At 39.0% G+C, this 18,279-nt stretch overlaps 2 protein-coding genes across 13 annotated transcripts; one reads left to right on the top strand and one right to left on the bottom strand.

Annotated features, from left to right (window-relative positions):
- The first annotated feature begins 1,904 nt into the window (after positions 1-1,904).
- Positions 1,905-13,144, top strand: LOC133907030 (probable histidine kinase 5). Of its 7 annotated transcripts, none has more exons than XM_062349008.1 (15): positions 1,906-3,001; positions 3,925-4,152; positions 4,662-5,117; positions 6,059-6,334; positions 7,820-7,989; positions 8,077-8,289; positions 8,405-8,591; positions 8,701-8,752; positions 8,868-9,097; positions 9,197-9,295; positions 9,625-10,286; positions 10,646-10,695; positions 10,828-11,140; positions 11,569-11,987; positions 12,618-13,144. In XM_062349008.1, the coding sequence occupies exons 1-14, from the start codon at positions 2,768-2,770 to the stop codon at positions 11,834-11,836; spliced, it is 3,438 nt and encodes a 1,145-aa protein (XP_062204992.1). In that variant the 5' UTR covers positions 1,906-2,767; the 3' UTR covers positions 11,837-11,987; positions 12,618-13,144. The 7 variants fall into 7 exon arrangements, with proteins under 7 accessions (XP_062204996.1, XP_062204992.1, XP_062204993.1 ...); XM_062349009.1 differs by having other exon boundaries at positions 10,649-10,695; XM_062349006.1 differs by having other exon boundaries at positions 1,906-2,056; positions 2,171-3,001; positions 10,646-11,140.
- Positions 13,145-15,268: 2,124 nt separating this feature from the next.
- LOC133907031 (uncharacterized) lies at positions 15,269-17,733 on the bottom strand. Of its 6 annotated transcripts, XR_009907905.1 has the most exons (6): positions 17,443-17,733; positions 17,283-17,369; positions 16,986-17,209; positions 16,244-16,298; positions 15,763-15,844; positions 15,269-15,652 (listed from the first exon to the last, which is right to left on the bottom strand). XR_009907905.1 is itself a non-coding variant. In XM_062349015.1 (5 exons), exons 2-5 carry the CDS (start codon positions 17,082-17,084, stop codon positions 15,559-15,561), a joined length of 330 nt encoding a protein of 109 aa, XP_062204999.1. In that variant the 5' UTR covers positions 17,085-17,369; positions 17,554-17,733; the 3' UTR covers positions 15,269-15,558. The 6 variants fall into 6 exon arrangements, 2 of the variants coding, with proteins under 2 accessions (XP_062204999.1, XP_062204998.1); XR_009907906.1 differs by lacking the exon at positions 16,986-17,209 and having other exon boundaries at positions 17,554-17,733; XR_009907904.1 differs by lacking the exon at positions 16,986-17,209 and having other exon boundaries at positions 16,249-16,298.
- Between the last annotated feature and the right edge of the window lie 546 nt (positions 17,734-18,279).

Below are 18,279 nucleotides of genomic sequence, written 5' to 3' on the forward strand. Positions count from 1 at the left end.
TAACTGTAAAAGTATGTATGGGTACCAGAAAAAAAGAAAAGAAAAAGAACTTCACAAAAATGTTTAGCCATTTTTTGTTCTGAGAGGGATATACAAGATCTTGTACTATGGATAACCATAATTCTTTCGGAATGTTCTTTGGCAGTCTTAAAAGTTTGGGCTGGGCCTGGTTGAACACCATGTTGTTGTGCATGATCCAAATGTTCAATGCTCCAAGGCTAGCGATTTCCATAAAGCATTTCACCAGATGATTCAGAAGCATTCCCAATCGTCGTATCTCAGAAAATAAAAAGAGAAAGGGAAAAGTTTCAGAGTTTTTAGATGATATAGAAAATGTTACAGGAGTACTGTTTTAAGTTATTAAATGGAACAAACAATTTGGTCGAAGCAATAATGCGATGGAAAACGATGTAACACTGACGCGTGTAGCTGCCCACCGTTTGATGTTCTACGCTTGACGTACTTTTGCGTGATGCATGACTCAATTCTCACGTCAGTCTCAAATAGAATTACCTACACTAGAAAAGAAAATCGCATACATTTCATTTTCCTATTTAGAGTCTGGATATGCGGGTCCATCTTGTTAGCTAACGGCTACAATAAAGATCCGTGCAGAAAAAATATAGCTTTTTTTAAAAAATTGTGCAAAGTATGTACAATTCACCTCTGTTCTTTTTAATATATCGTTTTAACCTTTGACATATAGGATAAAATTACAATAGATTTTTTCATGTATGATATATTTATCTCTCGATTTTTTAACATTTAATCGAGTACACGTAAGCTACTAATCCACCATAGTTATTAAATTAAAATTTCACTTTTCAATAGCCTTTAATATTGACACTTTAGTAAAATACTATCTTAAAAACCTAAAACGATATCTATTTAAGAACAAAATTAAATTTTTAAAATGATATTTATTTGATAATGAAGGTAGTATATGGTGCAAACAAGTGTAGTCATGTATTTTTTTCCCTGTATATCTATATATATCTATATCTATACTCCTATAAAATGTATAAGTTGATCAAATAGTCATCATATAAAGTTGAATCATATTCCTCCTTCCAAAAATACATCCAATCTCTTATTATTTGTTTACCATATCTAGCCATCCAATATTTTCCTTCCATATATTTATCATTGGGTTTCTCAAGAGGGTGTGCCGCCTCCCATATCTCATCTACAACGTCGGGTTTTTCTAGAGGGTACGTTATCTCCCGTATTTCGTCTACAATACCAGCTTTCTAGAGAGGGTGTGTCGTCGTTCGCATGTTGCCTCCATTGCCGTCTACCACATATATCGCATCCATCGCGCTATCTTTATACTAAGATACTATACGAGAACTGTTTTTATCTCCTCACAAATTAGTAAGCATCTTGATCCTTTTCATATCGTTGCTACAGATGGCAAACTCTGGAAGACACGGTCCGCTACACCCTCATATCCAGGTACTCACCATTCTCATCATTTTGAAATTACATGATCATATTATAAATTTCGTATATGTAAATATCTCTTTTGTTATACTATATTCTTTTATTTTTTCGAATTGCTATATCATAAATTTATTCTACGTATATGAAACACGTATATAGTTGCTAGTAGATATAGTTTTGTGCAATTTGATGAAATAAACCAGTATAGTCTGAAAACCTAACTAAATATAAGGCGCAAAGGGCCCGAATTTCTGGATATACAATCACGCAATTTACGTGCCTTTATTCCTAGGTTTGTCTTGCAAGCAAAGACAGAAAGAAGGGAAAATAAAAAATCCTAAACCATGTCACCACCAATGACCAATGTTGTAGCTACGTGGGCCCACAGGATGATGGGATGATGATGTGCACCTTGAACCCCTTCTCCACATCAAAAAATTCCACCTCCCACCCTACCCCAGCCCACCCCCTCCCGGGCTTGGCCCCATCTCCCTCCAGCTCCAGTGCTCCTGCACCCACAGCAAAAACACCAGGAAAGAGACGAAGAGAGCCGGGAAAGAATCAAAAGCAGCTACGGCAGCAGAGGAAGAGAGGAAGCTGCCTGCGTGTTGTGGTCTCTCTCTCTCTCGTATCTTTCCTCTCCCGTTTCATTCCAGTTTTCTAGTGGTTGCTCACTACTCCTGTACCACCCTCTCTCACCAGCCACCCCCCCTGCCTTCGTTTGCAGCTCCTCCTTCACCCTTTCCCCTCCCATCACCCACCCCCACACCTCCAACCCGGGCAAGAAACCAACAGCAACAACTCCCCTGCAACTTGCTTGGGCGGCTTGAAGTTGGAGTGGGTTATTGGATCACCGGTCCCCGACTTCCCGGCGTGCGACTGCCAGAGGGAGCTATTATTCGCCCCACCACAACAAACTCCTCCGTTCTTGGATTGGTTCTTGGCGTGCAGGTGCAAGGACTCCCACACGCCCTCACCCGAGCAAGAAACCAATCAAGAAACCCATCAATCTCTTGGAGCTGGCTGTTCGAGTGGCCTGTGATGAGATTCCCGTGGCCTCTCTGAAATCCTGAGCTCACTTGCTTCCCGGCGGCAAGGCAGGTTCTTGATGGCCTCTTCCTGCGGCTGCTGGGGTTTCTTGTGCTCGTTCTCGTGGCTCTTGGGAGCATATCCAACCCGGAATCGGGGAGCGGCGTGCTCTGTTGCTGTCAGAATCCAACGTTGTAGAGTCTGAATTGCTACAGCACTTGGGTTTTTGTGCTTGGAGGTGGTGTTTCTTCAACGTTTTCGTTGGCTTTGCTGGTTTCGGTGAGGTGGGTTTCGGATGGCGCCGGACGGGGCAGGGGAATGCGGTGGCGGCTGCCGGCGAGGGAAGGCGGCGCATGCCGGTGCCGGGGCGGTGGCCGGCTTCTTCGTATGCCTCTTGGTGGTATGGGCAATTGGCGGATGTGGGAGGTTGGGTTGTGGCCGTGTTGCTGAAGAGGAGGCGGTGGCGGGGCAGTTCAACCTCAGCAGGAGTCAACTACAGGAGTTGGTGTCCATCCTCTCATCTTCCGAGGTACTTGCTTGTTTATTGCCAACTTGATGAATCTCCTGTCGTCGTGTAGATTTATGCTGTTCAGATTGGATGGAATAGTCTGGGAGCTTTTGCAGACATGTTCATTACTAAGTACTTACTCTTTCATTGCGGGCATTTGTGCGTAATGATCGTCATTGGTGGGATCAGCTGTATGTTTATTAACGTATTTGCTTGTGCGGACAGCAGTGTGGCTCACTTTTCTTTTCTTTTCTTTTCTTTTTTTTTTTTGGGAAGAATGTAGTTAAGAGCTTTTCATGTAGCTGCCAATGTTTCTAAAATCGCTAGGCTCCCACCTAGCGTTTCATCGCTGATTAGTGGGCAGCGGTGATTTGGCGCTAGGCAGCACGGTGGCGCCTAACACCTAGGTGCCGCCTGGTTCTAAAACAGTTAGCTGCATTCAGTTTTGTCACATTCGAGGATATGATCATGTATTCTGTTCGTTTTAGCCTTGGTGGCCACAACTCTCCATGTTACATGACCTTTTCGAAATCATTTTTCTAGTCAAATTTGGTGTCATAGGGATTCTCAGTTCGAAATCATTTCACATACTATTACTATCAGAAATTTGGAATTTATGGTAAACATGACAGAAGGGCCAGATATAAGAGGTGATTGAAATGCGAGGGGCCCATTCCAATATAGTTGTTTGCTCTTGTTGATGTCAGGACAGATCATTCTAGTCAATATTCACAAACCAGCAAAATACTTACAGAACAGCAGAACATGCACCTGAATGGAGTGTCAAATCCTTAATTTGCCCATCAAATACTTGTATCTGCTAGTCCGACTGATAATTTTATAGATAATGTTTCCAAAATCAGTCACTTCATCATGGACAAATTTCTTGTTAGTATGCGTTCCTCACTGTCCCTTTTAACTATTTGTTTGCTATTATGATGTAGAGAGAATGCATGGCAAATCAAGTCAGCTACTTGCCTTGTATCTCAGATACTCTTTGTATTGGAGATAAGGCATCTGGTGGAAAGCAAAATTGGTTGAAGGATGTAATTCTTCAAGAATTCTGCACAGTTCAAGATAAGTATGACAGAAACAGTCACACACCTGCGCTATTGGAAAATAAGTTCTTGCAAAATATCATAAAACAAAGTTCTCCTATCACACAATGCAATGTGAGTGTATTGTTTTCTCTCCTCCTGTATGAACTTGGTGAAGTGGCAAATTAGGTGCAGCTTTTGCAGTGCAGTATAAACTTGCAATATAAAGCATCCGTGGAACTGGATGTAGTTGAACTGATCGCTGTGATGTATTCATGAATCATCTGAACTTCAATTTGTTACATGTAAACATATTGTTCTATGGATTTCTCGGTACTATAAATATTTCAAATGTGTTCAATATATCTAGTTTCTTCATAATTCACTTCTCCACATAATTTACTTGTACCAACTACCTAGTTTCATTGTTTATGTCACGACACTCTACTACAGCTGTTAAATTATCTGCAACAATAGTTTCTGATTTATCATTAAAGAAATTGAGTCTACCATATTGTTTAAGTAAATATTAGTTTGGCACGTGGTTATGTGTTTATTAGATATTAATTGTTGTTGCATGATCATGTTAACCTTCAACTATTACAAAGTTGTTTTGATTTCGTTTTTGTTTCCATTGTATCTAGCTGGGTGAATGTGACTTATATGCTGGAATAAAAGGCCTGAATGTGGATCAGAATATTGTGTCGAGTTCCAATCACACACGGATGTTCTATCTGTCTGCTTTGTTTGGGACCATTGTAATTTCAATAGTTCGAACCATATGCAAAAGGGGGAAGCAGTCAAACAAGCTGTGTCAGGATGAGAAACTTCTCCAGATACCAAGCGCTAAAATAAGTCGAAAGTGGTCGAAGAGAGCCCTACTTATTGGTGTCGTACTTGGTCTTTTTAGCTCCATGTGCATATTTTCAAGCATGTATGCAGATGTTGTTGTTAGGAGAATTGAGAACCTTGCTAACATGTGTGATGAGAGAGCTAGGATGCTACAGGATCAGTTTAATGTAAGCATGAACCATGTGCATGCTTTGGCTATTTTAGTCTCAACTTTTCACCATGGGAAGAATCCTTCTGCTATTGATCAGGTACCCTTCTTCCATTTCAAGTTGCCTTCTAAATACCTGCGGTGAATAAACAAACTTTCAATACTGGTGTCATATAGTAACAGTGAAATTGTGGATTTTAGAACAGCTCAAAGGGAAATTTACATAATATGATGTATAGTGGAGTCAAAGTGCCCTTAGTTCAGCTCCTGCTTAGTACCATTAAAACACTAGCTTCCAGAATAGTTTTTTTAGGAAACTTCTAGAATAGTTTTCAAGTCTCTTTATATTGAGATTGAATATTTGCTCAATATAACTTTCAGGTTAGTATAATAACTTGAATGAAGTAATATCCAAGTCTGCTTCTAATTATATTGCATTTCCCCTCCTGAATATTACAATGCCCATTGATGCCGCACCCTAGTCATCAAGGGAACATAAAATTTCAAGTAGATAGATTCCTTAGGGAGCCAGCTTAATTGCTGTCATTGCAAGCAGAGCCAAGGATTTTTAATTGGAGCAAACAATAGAATATAGCAAGTCATGTAACCTCACCACTTCATTAGCAATCTCTACCTTCCAAGCAGCATCTTCAACTATTTCTAATTGTGAGGCAGCAAAAACTAGAAACTTGCTGTCGGTAAAATCTGGAGATAGCACACAATTGCCAGTTCCAATTTACTTGTTATCTGAGCTCTAAGTATGTAGAACGGTAAAGAAATTAATACTCTGTTTCTTGACAGGTTTTACCCCTATTAATTGTATATCCATATCTCTAAGCAATTAATAGGGATGAGGTGGAAATGTTTCCTCACGAACCGTGAGCAAGTTCCTGAAACAGTAGTATGTAGTTTGGAACTGGATCTAGTGTTTACTAATGTAGCTATTGTTTGCCGGGAAAAAATCATGTTATTTTTCATCCTGATAAAATAATTATACTATTTTTAATAATCAAAACTTTTGCTATTGTTGACACTTGACAGAAAACATTTGAGGATTTCACAGCAAGGACAACATTTGAAAGGCCATTGATGAGCGGTGTCGCCTATGCATTGAAGGTATTACACAGTGAAAGGGAGCGGTTTGAGCAACAACATGGATGGAAGATTAAGAAGATGGAAGCTGGAGATCAGTCCCATGTTCATGATTATAATCCTGAAAAGCTTGAACCATCTCCAATTCAAGATGAGTATGCACCTGTTATTTTCTCTCAGGAAACTGTGAAGCACATTATATCTGTAGATATGATGTCTGGGAAGGTGAGGTCATATATCTGTAAATATTTTATCTTGTTTGATCTATTCCCACTGAACTTCTGTTCTTAAAAAAATGTGCTTGCTAATTTTTAAATACTTAAGAAAATCCAAAACTCTATCCTTTTCTTTTAAATTATGCGTGTTTTTTATCATAGGGCAATCCACGCAGGAGGTCATCATTTTGTTTGTCAATGTGTACTCTTGCCTTATGGAACTTAAGTATTCACTTCAGTCCTCGCAAAAAAAAGTAATTCATTTCAGATATGCTATCGCAGTAAATAATGTTGGTTCGTCACACTTGTCAACTAACAACAACAACAACAACAACAACAAAGTCTTTCAGTCCCAAACAAGTTGGGGTAGGCTAGAGATGAAACCCATAAGATCTTGCAAGTCTAGTCATGGCTCTGGCACGTGGATAGCTAACTTCCACGCACCCCTATCCATGGCTAGTTCTTTGGTGATATTCCAGTCTTTCAGATCCCTCTTTACAGACTCCTCCCATGTCAAGTTTGGTCTACCTCGACCTCTCTTGACATTATCCGCACGCTTTATTCTTCCGCTATGTACAGGCGCTTCTGAGGGCCTGCGTTGTATATGCCCAAACCATCTCAAACGATGTTGGACAAGCTTCTCTTCAATTGGTGCTACACCAACTCTATCACGTATGTCATCATTCCGAACCCGATCCTTTCTTGTGTGGTCACACATCCATCTCAACATGCGCATCTCCGCTACACTCAACCGTTGGACATGTTGCCTTTTAGTTGGCCAACACTCTGTGCCATACAACATCGCAGGTCTAATTGCCGACCTATAGAACCTGCCTTTTAGCTTCTGTGGTACTCTCTTGTCGCAGAGGACGCCGGAAGCTTGGCGCCACTTCATCCATCCGGCTTTGATTCGATGGCTCACATCTTCATCGATTTCACCATCCTTCTGCAGCATCGACCCCAAATATCGAAAGGTATCCTTATGAGGTATCACCTGCCCGTCAAGGCAAACCTCATCCTCCTCGTGCCTAGTAGTACTAAAATCGCACCTCATGTACTCAGTTTTAGTTCTACTAAGCCTAAAACCCTTCGACTCCAAGGTCTGTCTCCACAGCTCTAACTTTCCATTTACCCCCGTCCGACTATCGTCGACTAGCACCACATCATCTGCAAAGAGCATACACCATGGGATATCACCTTGTATATCCCTTGTGACCTCATCCATCACCAAAGCAAAAAGATAAGGGCTCAAAGCTGACCCTTGGTGCAATTTTTAGAATTTCTTAGCAAATGCCTTTTTATTTTTGTTCTGGTGACTTACCTATTGGTACCAAAGCAAATGGTAGCCATACATTGTAGAAGGCTAGAGAACCTACATAAGCTTTTACTTTTTTGTTGATTTGTGCTCTCTGTCTGTCAGTCTCTCTCTGCCAATTAATTAATTACCAAGCTGTGATCTCTGATCTGTTTCCTAACAGAACAACCTTGATTTCAGGAAGATCATGATAATATATTGCGTTCCCGGGCAACAGGTAAAGGGGCTTTAACATCCCCCTTTAAGCTTCTAAAATCTAACCATCTTGGTGTGGTGCTTACATTCACCGTCTATAAATATGATCTTCCTCCAAATGCAACACCAGAGGAGCGTATTCATGCTACATTGGGGTAAAATCTGTTTCCAAAGTTTCAAGTTAAACTTTAACATTATTTTAAGGACACTTTGACTTCATTGTTGTTATTGACATTTGACAGTTATCTTGGTGCTTCATTTGATGTTCCTTCTCTGGTGGATAAACTCCTAGAGCAACTTGCTAGCAAACAAAAGATACTTGTTAAGTTATATGACACCACAAATCGTACCTCTCCTATAAACATGTATGGTTCTGATTTTACTGCATCCGGTGATCTGCATAGAAGTTACATCGATTTTGGAGACCCGACACGCAAACATGAAATGCATTGCAGGTACTAATCTTAGTGTGAGTAGAGTTCATACAATACTTTTGTTCTTCAGATGCGCTTAGTGCTTTCTTGTTCTTCAGATGCGCTTAATGCTTTCTATTTCACATATTTATTTCAGATTCAAACATGAACCTCCATTGCCATGGTCTGCAATAACAATATCGATGGCAGTAGCTATAATTGTTTTGCTTGTTGGACAAATAATTTATGCTACATTGAACTCTCTTGAAGAGGCTGAAGATAATTATAGAGCAATGCTAGAACTAAAAGGGCGAGCTGAAGCTGCGGATGTTGCAAAGTCTCAGGTTCCTTCCACCTCTTCCAGTGTCCTTGTCATATGCTTTAGTTTGTTATATCCTGTGTGTTGTTTCTTTTCTCTTGTTGTCAGCTGAGAAGATATTGCTTCCCTTGCAGTTTCTAGCAACTGTTTCCCATGAGATTAGAACTCCAATGAATGGTGTTCTAGGTTTGTCCTTCTGAGATCTCTTTTTGTTTCTTATCACATTATATTTTTTTGCGATTACATTTTCGCAAAAGACATTGTTAAGTGAGTTTTGAAAGAGAATTTCATCCTGAATCAGGTATGTTGCAGATGCTAATGGACACTGAACTTGATACAACTCAGCAGGATTTTGTAGTTACAGCTCAAGAAAGTGGAAAGGCACTGATAAACTTAATAAATGAAGTCCTTGATCTGGCTAAGATAGAGTCAGGTAGAATTGAGTTGGAAACAGTGCCTTTTGATGTTCGTGATATTCTTGACAATGTGGTATCTCTGTTCTCTGAAAAATCACAGGCAAAAGGCATAGAGGTGAGACCTAATTTAAAAGGTGGTATCTGTTGACTTAACTCTGAAGATTGTTTTAATGCCATGGGACCTGAAACAATATATAATTTTTTTTTGAGGTAGTTGGCCGTGCTTGTATCTGATCAAGTTCCTGATGTTCTAACTGGGGATCCATGGCGATTTCGGCAAATCATTACAAATCTTGTGGGGAATTCTATGAAGGTTAGTTTCAAATCTTGGGTAGCTTCCATGTTTCATCTTACTGCCAAGTGATATCCGTGTTTGGCTAACCCCACCACTTAACTTCTACTACCATCTTAAACTCTAGGAAACATGATAATTTACGATAAGCTTATTATTGTGAGTTGTTTTACTTGACCTTCCCTTACAGAATTATACTGCGATGATTCTCAACTACAACAGTAGCAACAATGATATCGACTATGATTTCCTGACCTAATGAAACAGTTGCTTTGTACATCCTTTCCATTTATGTAACCTAGGAATGATCTGATTTGTCTCCATTTTAATGGGGTTGCCTGTAAATATAGTTTACTGAACGGGGCCATATCTTCATTCAAGTGCATTTGGTTGAGGAACTGAAGAGGACAAAAATTGTGTTTGATGATATTTCTGCTCAAAACAGAGAAGTTACGGATAATCCTGACAACACAATGCCATGTAACACGCTAAGTGGACTTGAAGTTGCAGATAACTGGAAATCCTTGGAGAATTTTAGGATGTTCAAATTTTCAAATGATGCAATGGATGCAATTAACTTAGTGGTCACAGTTGAAGACACTGGCATAGGGATAACAAAGGATGCTCAAACGCGCATTTTTACACCTTTCATGCAAGCTGATAGTTCCACCTCACGGACATATGGTGGAACTGGAATTGGCTTGAGTATTACGAAATGTTTGGTTGAATTAATGGGCGGAGAAATAGGGTTTACGAGTAAACCTGGAGTTGGTAGTACATTTTCTTTTACTGCCATTTTCAAGGAGAATAGAAGAAGTCCTGGGGATATTAAAAGGTATCATTCTGAACCTACTCCATCGGACTTTCAAGGAATGAGGGCACTTATTATTGATGGAAGATGTGCCCGTGCTGAGATTACAATGTACCATGTGCGAAGACTTGGAATATGGTGTGATCTTGCTGCTACATCTGAATCTGCATTTTCTTCTTTGCTGGAAGCCTGCAACTCAAGGTTCATTTCCTTTCTTGTGTAGCTTACAATATTTGATTTATTTCTACAGCTTGTACTTGTTAATTGGTTCAAAACTTTAAGTCAATGTAACATGGCTTGTGTTTCATAAGCTTCAATCATTTTACCACATGGCATTGCTCTAGCTTTGTTGTTGTTAGTTGCTGTTGCATTGCTCCAGCTTTGTGAATTGATTGGGTGCATTTCTTTGGATAACTCCCAAAGAAAGTTTTACAATTTCTAATCAACTAAGGGAAAGGGGACAAACATAGTGAAACAGCTGTGCATTTCTTTTTTGTATCACTGCATCTGGCTTACTTGCTGTTGTTGCCATTGATTTTTTACATGTTGAGCATCAAAAGCAGTCCGAACTTGGTCTTTGTTGATAAAGATGTTTGGGGTGAGGGTTCAGGTATGGCACTTTATCGTAGTCTTGTGGATCTTCGACTAAAGGGCACACACAAGTCTTCCCAAGCCATGCCGAAGATTTTTCTTCTGGGAAGCTCAATAAGCCCTTCTGAGTCTGACTATTTGAGGTTGACAGGATATGGTGATTGCATAAGGAAACCTCTCCGTCTTAGTACTATTGCTGCTTGTCTTCGTAAAGCATTAGGTATTGGGGTTACAAGGCAGAACAGTAGAGATCAGTCTTTGGTTCTTCGAAGTGTGCTAACAGGAAAACAGATTCTGGTTGTGGATGATAATGCAGTAAATCGTAAAGTTGCAGCAGGTGCTTTGAAGAAATATGGAGCTATAGTAACCTGTGTGGAAAGTGGAATTGACGCAATTGATATGCTCAAGCCGCCTCACACATTTGATGCTTGCTTTATGGATGTTCAGATGCCTGAGATGGACGGGTAACCTTCCTTTTTCCAAGAAGTAACTAATGAAATATTTCTATTTTATGTGTTTGGTGTGGGTGTATTATAAGATTCCAATACCTTAATGCAGAAATCTCTCTTTGGATGTCTTACATGGGTTCACATGGAAATACGTTTTTATTTTAGATATTATCTTCTTAAGCTAGAGTTACTTTTTGGTGCTCAACGAATGAAACATGTTAAATGTATACATCTTGTATTATAAGGAATTGGAGGCTCGTTGGGGATAATCTCTCTGTTTTCCACATTCAGTCACTTTGTTAAAAAATCCCTGTAGCCTTGCATGCTTATGTTCCTCTTTACACATACTTTACCTTTGGGTTATGAGAAGTGATTATTTTCACTTTGATCACTTGTAGATGCACTCTAGTACTAAAATTAACAATTCACGCCTTCAATTGCAGGTTTGAGGCTACTAGATTAATCCGCGCTGTAGAGAAAAAGATCAATGATATGATCCAGACAGGTGAATTATCAGCTGAGAGTTACAGAAATAAGGCCAATTGGCATGTACCAATATTAGCCATGACGGCAGATGTAATCCAAGCGACTTTTGAAGGATGTATGCACTGTGGAATGGATGGATATGTGTCGAAGCCATTCGAAGAACTGCAGCTCTACTCTGCTGTTGCTCATTTCTTAGAGACTAATGCAACAGATCCATCGTCGTAGGAGATTTACTGGCTCAACACTGGTTCAGGTTCACTAATGCAGCATCTGCTAAAAATCGCATTCGCAGATCAACAGGTGCTGCAAAACATGGGAGCTAAAGAGTGCTATATCCAGATTCAACTAGACTGCCTTTTGAGTTGCGTCTTATCTCGTGAGTTTCATGTACCTACTTTTTAGTTTCATGCTTATGTGATTAAGTTGATGCCCCATGTAGTTCCATGCATATGCATTCTTGATGTAGCGATGAAATTTCTGCACCACTTATATACTCTTTGCTGTCAAATATCTACTATGACATTTGGTCATCCAATAAAAGAATAAGAAAGAAAAGGAACCCAATATGACATTGATTGTTCTTACACTGGATGTAGATAAAGCATCTATCATATTTGTCACCTGAGTGGAGCTAATTAGTAATATGGCTACATCTTAATATGGATACATGAAATACCTTGGGAATCACAAGTAATAATTTGTTATTTCTTTTTGGGAAAATTTGTTATTTGCATTGAATGCTAGTATTATTTTTGGAGCAAGCGGCACTAAACTCCCTGGCATATAGACCTTATTTTAATTAATAAGTTCCTGGTAGGGCATTTCCCTCCCGCTTACCCTAAAAGAGAAGACTGTAGGGGTTACAAAACTGTTTGGTCTTGTGTTCCGTAGCAAACAGTAATATATCTCCCTGGGCAAGTTTTGAGTAACCAGTGATAACAGTTGCTTCTATAATGTCTTCAAACACCACTTCATTTCTTAATGCTGCATTTTCGGTGCTGTGCAGATAAACCAATGTACAACATCTTTTCAACATTTTGAGTTCAACCACATCGCCTTCTACAAGAAAGCGAGGAGGGCCTTTCGGACGTTGTTACCTAATTGATGACAACGGAGGATACACATGGTACCACCACCTCAAGTGCTCTTCCGAGGCGATCGTTGATTTCAGAGTTTTCCTTTGCTAATGTAAACTGTAAAGAGACAATTGCTCATGTTTTGTTCATGTTGCCGAGTGTACATAGGAATTAGCAGGATTGCGAGTTGGGAGATATGTTTGATGATGGCTTGAAAATTGCAGACGGGGATGGTGGCATTCTCCATCAGTTTTGTGGGGTGGGCTACTTTTGTAAACATTCTTTTGTAGCAATGTACGGTTATTGCACCATGAGTAAATTTCATTGTAGCTCCCTAAACCTGTAAGGTTGTGACGACTTGTTATGGTAAGTTATATAGTGAAACAATATCGAGCGACAAGCTTCAGATACATCATTTCAAAGCAAATGAAAAAAATACATCATCATTTCCATTTGGGCATGTTATTGTATATTTGGAATGGGTTCATTGGACATTTTTGTCCTTAACAATCTTTTTCTGAGTAGCGCCACATAATATCCCATCGTGAGCGCTTCTACGCCTGTGATGAGTCCTTTTTAATATTGACATGGTCTACAATATACATCTTTAACTAGTACTTTTTTATCATATGTTACTAATTTGTTTTTTGAAAATGTACTAATTTGACAAATCTACTTGAATCATTTCTATGTGACAAACCTTATTACCTTTTACTTATATTAATTGTCAAAGTTTTAAAAGTTTGATCATACATATTCTTAAATGACAACTACTCGACAACGGGAGTATATAGCAAGACAACTTTTCTTCGGTTTGTATTGCAATCATAATCTTTCACTCTTTAAATGATAAAAATGTTTTTGACTTATGCCTCGAGAAATATGCTCAAACCCTTCTAGAGTTGTTCGGGAGGATAGGCAACATTCAAGACCAACTCAAAATTCTAGCAGAAAACATATGGAAAACATATGTAATATTCAGGACTAACTCAAGATTCTAGCAAAACCTAGAAGATACCGGATGCAAGAGGACCATGACGAAGCCAATGCAAAGCCCTAAGGGCCAAGATGAAGCCCCAAAGACCAAGGCGAAGCCTGCGAAGGCGGTAAGGCCCAAAGGACTAACACGAATCAGAGGTAAGTTTCAGGGAGACAAAGCTCACGAAGGTAGCAAAAGCCCACGCACAAGGCAAAGCTCTAAGATTTAATATGAAACCTTTGGGGACAGTGAATGCCTAAGTGGTAAACCTGTGATGTTAGTGGGGGGGGGGCAGTGTAAGGCTGACAAAGATGGTGGAGGAGGCTGAATGGGGGCGAGAGCACAGAGAACACAAACGATAGGAGGCTGATGATAAATAGTGCAACGATGGGAGTAGAAGAAACATCTGCTGTTTGATGGCAATCTGATGACTAAAATGCTTTGACTATTTTTGGTATCCTGATGAATGGATCCCAAAGAAGGATAAGGAATAGCAAAAAGAGTAGTAAAATGACTGAGAGCCTATTTGGCAGAGCTCCCAAAGCAGCTTCCCGGTTGGAATCAGGGGAGCTCTGCCAAACAACAGCTTTCAACTTTTAGCTCCCTGAGTGAAATCCGTGAGAGTGATTCTCTGAAATAAACTAGAAGTTGGGGAGTTGAAAAAAACAGCTTCTCCTGATTCACTTCCCGCAGAGAATCACTTCCTCTATATATTTTATTTTAGAGAATCACTTTTAACCCTAGAATCACTTCATCCAGAGAATCACTCCCCACAGAGAATTTGAATCAGGGAGAGCTCTAACAAATAGGCCCTGATTGCGGTGCCAATTAATGGGGATGAGTCGTGAGAGGTCAAACTGAAATATAGGTGGCTTAAGGGGGATTTATGTATTTCCCCTCTTCTTTACAACTTAATTCAATCCCAACTCTTCATTTAATATGGTGATATCTATCTAATAATACCTCCATTCTTAAATAGATGTCGTTTTAAAATGCATGCAGTTAACCTTTAAAAACTTTGACCATAAATACACACAAAATTGCTAACATTCGACACATGCAAATGATAATGGATTCGCTATGAAAAATATTTTCATATGATTACATATTTAACAAATTTCACTAAGAAATAATTTAGAAAGTAATGTTAAAACATGAGCATTGGAGACCATATCAATGTCCCAAATAACAAACAAAAAAGAACAAAGATAGTAGGTAGGTTTGCATCACGAAAATCTTCGGAAGAATTTATGCGGTGCAAACTGCAATAAATACCATCACATGGAAATACTACATTAGCCTATCTTTACACATGCCAAGGCGAGGCCTGCCTCGCTTGATCTTAAGCGTCACTCAAATGATGTGCTACGTAGATACACTTATTTATACGTTAGATATGTTTTATTTTGTCTCTAGGGGAATGTAGATACACTTATTTATATGTTAGATACGTTTTATTTTATCTTTAGGAGAATGTAGACACATTTTGGTGAAGTGTGTTTGAAGCGTCTCCTCATGGACTGTGTTAGGGTTAGTAGATATGTTTTGGTAAAACATGTATAAGAGTTATAAGATGCTTTATAGAGACACTATATACATGTCTACAAATGTGAACATGCTTTTATAGATATATTTACATTAAACGTCTACTAATATAGCGCTTTATTGCGCCTTAAGAAATGTAGATACGCTTTTACTACCGCCAAATATGTATGAATATTTGTACAAAATTGTGGAGAAATTGCAGGAGGCATCTTGATATTTTTAGGCACTCTAGCTGTAGAACCGTTGACGAAACAGTATAGAACATCTCTTTGCCCGAAAAGTGACTGTATCGGAAAAAAATGGGACCCCGAAATCTGCATAATCTTCTGGGAAGAAGACCAGTCTATCTATAATCTTTCTACAGGGATGTGTTCTGGTGCTTTAGGATCACGATCCACCTTCCGTGCATTAGGTAGATTTCCTTTGTAGTCACCCATTATCCTGCGAAGCAAGCCATTTGAAGGTATAATAAGTTCACCTGCTATAGACTCTTTGAAAAATGAAAAATGTAAGACAAGTTTACTTGATAAAATTAGGAGAATGCAACATACCAAGTGTCCTTATCTGCCCGAAACACTTGCTTTGGTCTCCGGTGAAACTCCAGTCCAAGATACAAATCATCTAGTTCGCCACCTGTGAATTAAATGAACGATTATCAATCTTCCTAAGGTGCTACATGCTTAAGGATTGATAATGATGCATTATATAAACAGGATGAATTAACATAACATTTGGTTTTAAAAAAATCACGTAACACGTCAAGTAATTATGCAATATAAAAAGAAAAGCATTCAAAGGTTGTAACTTGTCAGCTCAGAGATGATCCACATGCCGGCTGAAACTGTTACAATATCTGCATTGTTTTTATCTCGTCACACGCAAAGATAAATGAACACCACTGAAGGCTAAATACACATACATACACCAACGATCATTGATTTTCCGAGGACTTGAATGTGAAAGTTGTGCTTGTGAATGTTTAGTACAGATTAAATCAACGGCAAAGTAGAGAAATGAGAAAAGGAGACTGACCAAACCTGAAGAATCTTATGAAGAGAACAAACTCAAGTCCCATTTTTGCACTGCCCTGTTGAACAATAGAGAAACCATTCTGTCAAGTCGTATATACAGTAAAAACATCACAAACCTTTGAGAAATTCTTTGCAAAAAAGTAGTGTCAGGAAAATTCAGAACAATGCGTTCATAAAAAGGAAAGGGTTACACAAGAGTTGTGCTGCAATTATACAGCATTTTTCAATCTCATATTTCATAACGTGCAAATTTGCACTTGAGCGTACAGTAAAAATAAATGAAAAGTCGATTAAAAGATAAATGAAAAGAAAGAAATGGCATAATTATATAGGATAATAAGTGGATACCCTGCATGTTATTTTGGGCATTATATATTTAAGTGACTAAGAATCTGTTTGTTTAGAAATCTGAAAAACAGCTCGTAGATTATAAATTGTAAAAAATGGATTGTGAAGAACTTTTAGATTGTGGATTCTAAAAAATTTTAATAGACAGTTTAGTAAAATGTAATTTCACAATCTGTGAAAAAATAGGAAAAACCAGTTTCTTATATTCTCGTAATTCAACAAACGGATTATAAAAAGCTATAGAAAAAAGTTGTCTATTTGTTTCAGTTTCGTAAAAACTGAAAGTCACAATCCTAAGTCGAAATAAACAGATCTAAAGTTGATTTCAGGATTCAAATTGCAGCCAAACAATACAAAACAATATAGAAAAAAGGGCTTAAGAAGTAGTTTCTCACATCCGTGATCTCCATCCTGTGGTACAAATTCAGAGTAGATCTACATACGTTATGGTTACTATTCACAACCATTGGTTCAGAACGACAGGCTATCAACATGACTGGTATAGTGTCAAATCCATACGCATCCAACAAAATATCGATTTATAAGAATCATTAGAGACAACACAATATAGCAGATTCGCCTATCAGCAAGCCAATTCCCCAAACTAAATCGTATGCAGCTGCAACGCACAACTAGAAGGAAAAATCAGCAAACAAGGGAGGAAAATACCAATCGAGAATACAGATTAGCACCTCAAGAATCCAGATGAAGAAACCAGTGGCCCTGGCGATTGCCCATGGATCTTCTAATCTTCTCTGTCCTCCCTGAAATCAAGCCACCTGCGAGATCCACGCCCAAATCAAGAACCTGACGACTGAAATCGCGCGATTAGCAAAGAAGAAAGAAACTAACGCTAGGAATGGGAATGGGGAGCTGGGAATGGGAGCGGCAGCATTGGTGCGAAGAGATGCAGATGAGGCGGTGGAGAGCAGCGAGATGTCTAGACAAGCGTAACTACGACACCTCTAGGATCCCTCGCCGCGCGGCCAACCTCTACGAGAGGTTCAGCATGCCTGCTGGCGCCGCGGTCTGCGCCCTCGTGGCCGGCGTGGCCATGGTCAAAGTCTCGTCCGTGTCGGAGTTCAATCTGTTCCGGTTGTACGGCGCCGGTGAAGGCATAAACATCGGTCATCTACTCATGTAGAGTTATGTCCTGTTTTTTTCAGATTATAAAAAGTAAATTGTGATTAAAATTTAAAAACTGAAACAAAGAGCTACATTGTAAAAATTCTGGATTCTGAACATAATCCAAAAAATTAAAACAAACAGCTAGTTACAAAAACTGAATTGTTACAATACAACATATAAATTATAACAATCCAGCAATCTGCCTTCCATCAGATTGTAACAATCCACAATTCAATTTTTATAATCAGATTTTACAATCCAACTTCTTACTATCCATAATATATAAACTATTTTTTATAATATACAGTTAAAATAAACAGGATCTTACTTGGACTTCTTGGCTGAAAACATGTGCCAAGTGTTCACAAAATAACAGTCGCGCATGGAAGTTAATAAATGCTGCGTCTAGTTCGGTCTCTCAGTTCACAGTGGGGCGGTTGAGTTTTCGTCAATTTTGTCCTGTTACGTTATGTGAGCGCATCTGCCATGAAACGGTAATCCTCTTCTATTTTAAGCAAATAACATCCCATCTCGCGTAGACTAGTATTTTAACATCTTTTT

This window comes from Phragmites australis, chromosome 24, assembly GCF_958298935.1.
Source record: "Phragmites australis chromosome 24, lpPhrAust1.1, whole genome shotgun sequence".
NCBI lineage: Eukaryota > Viridiplantae > Streptophyta > Magnoliopsida > Poales > Poaceae > Phragmites > Phragmites australis.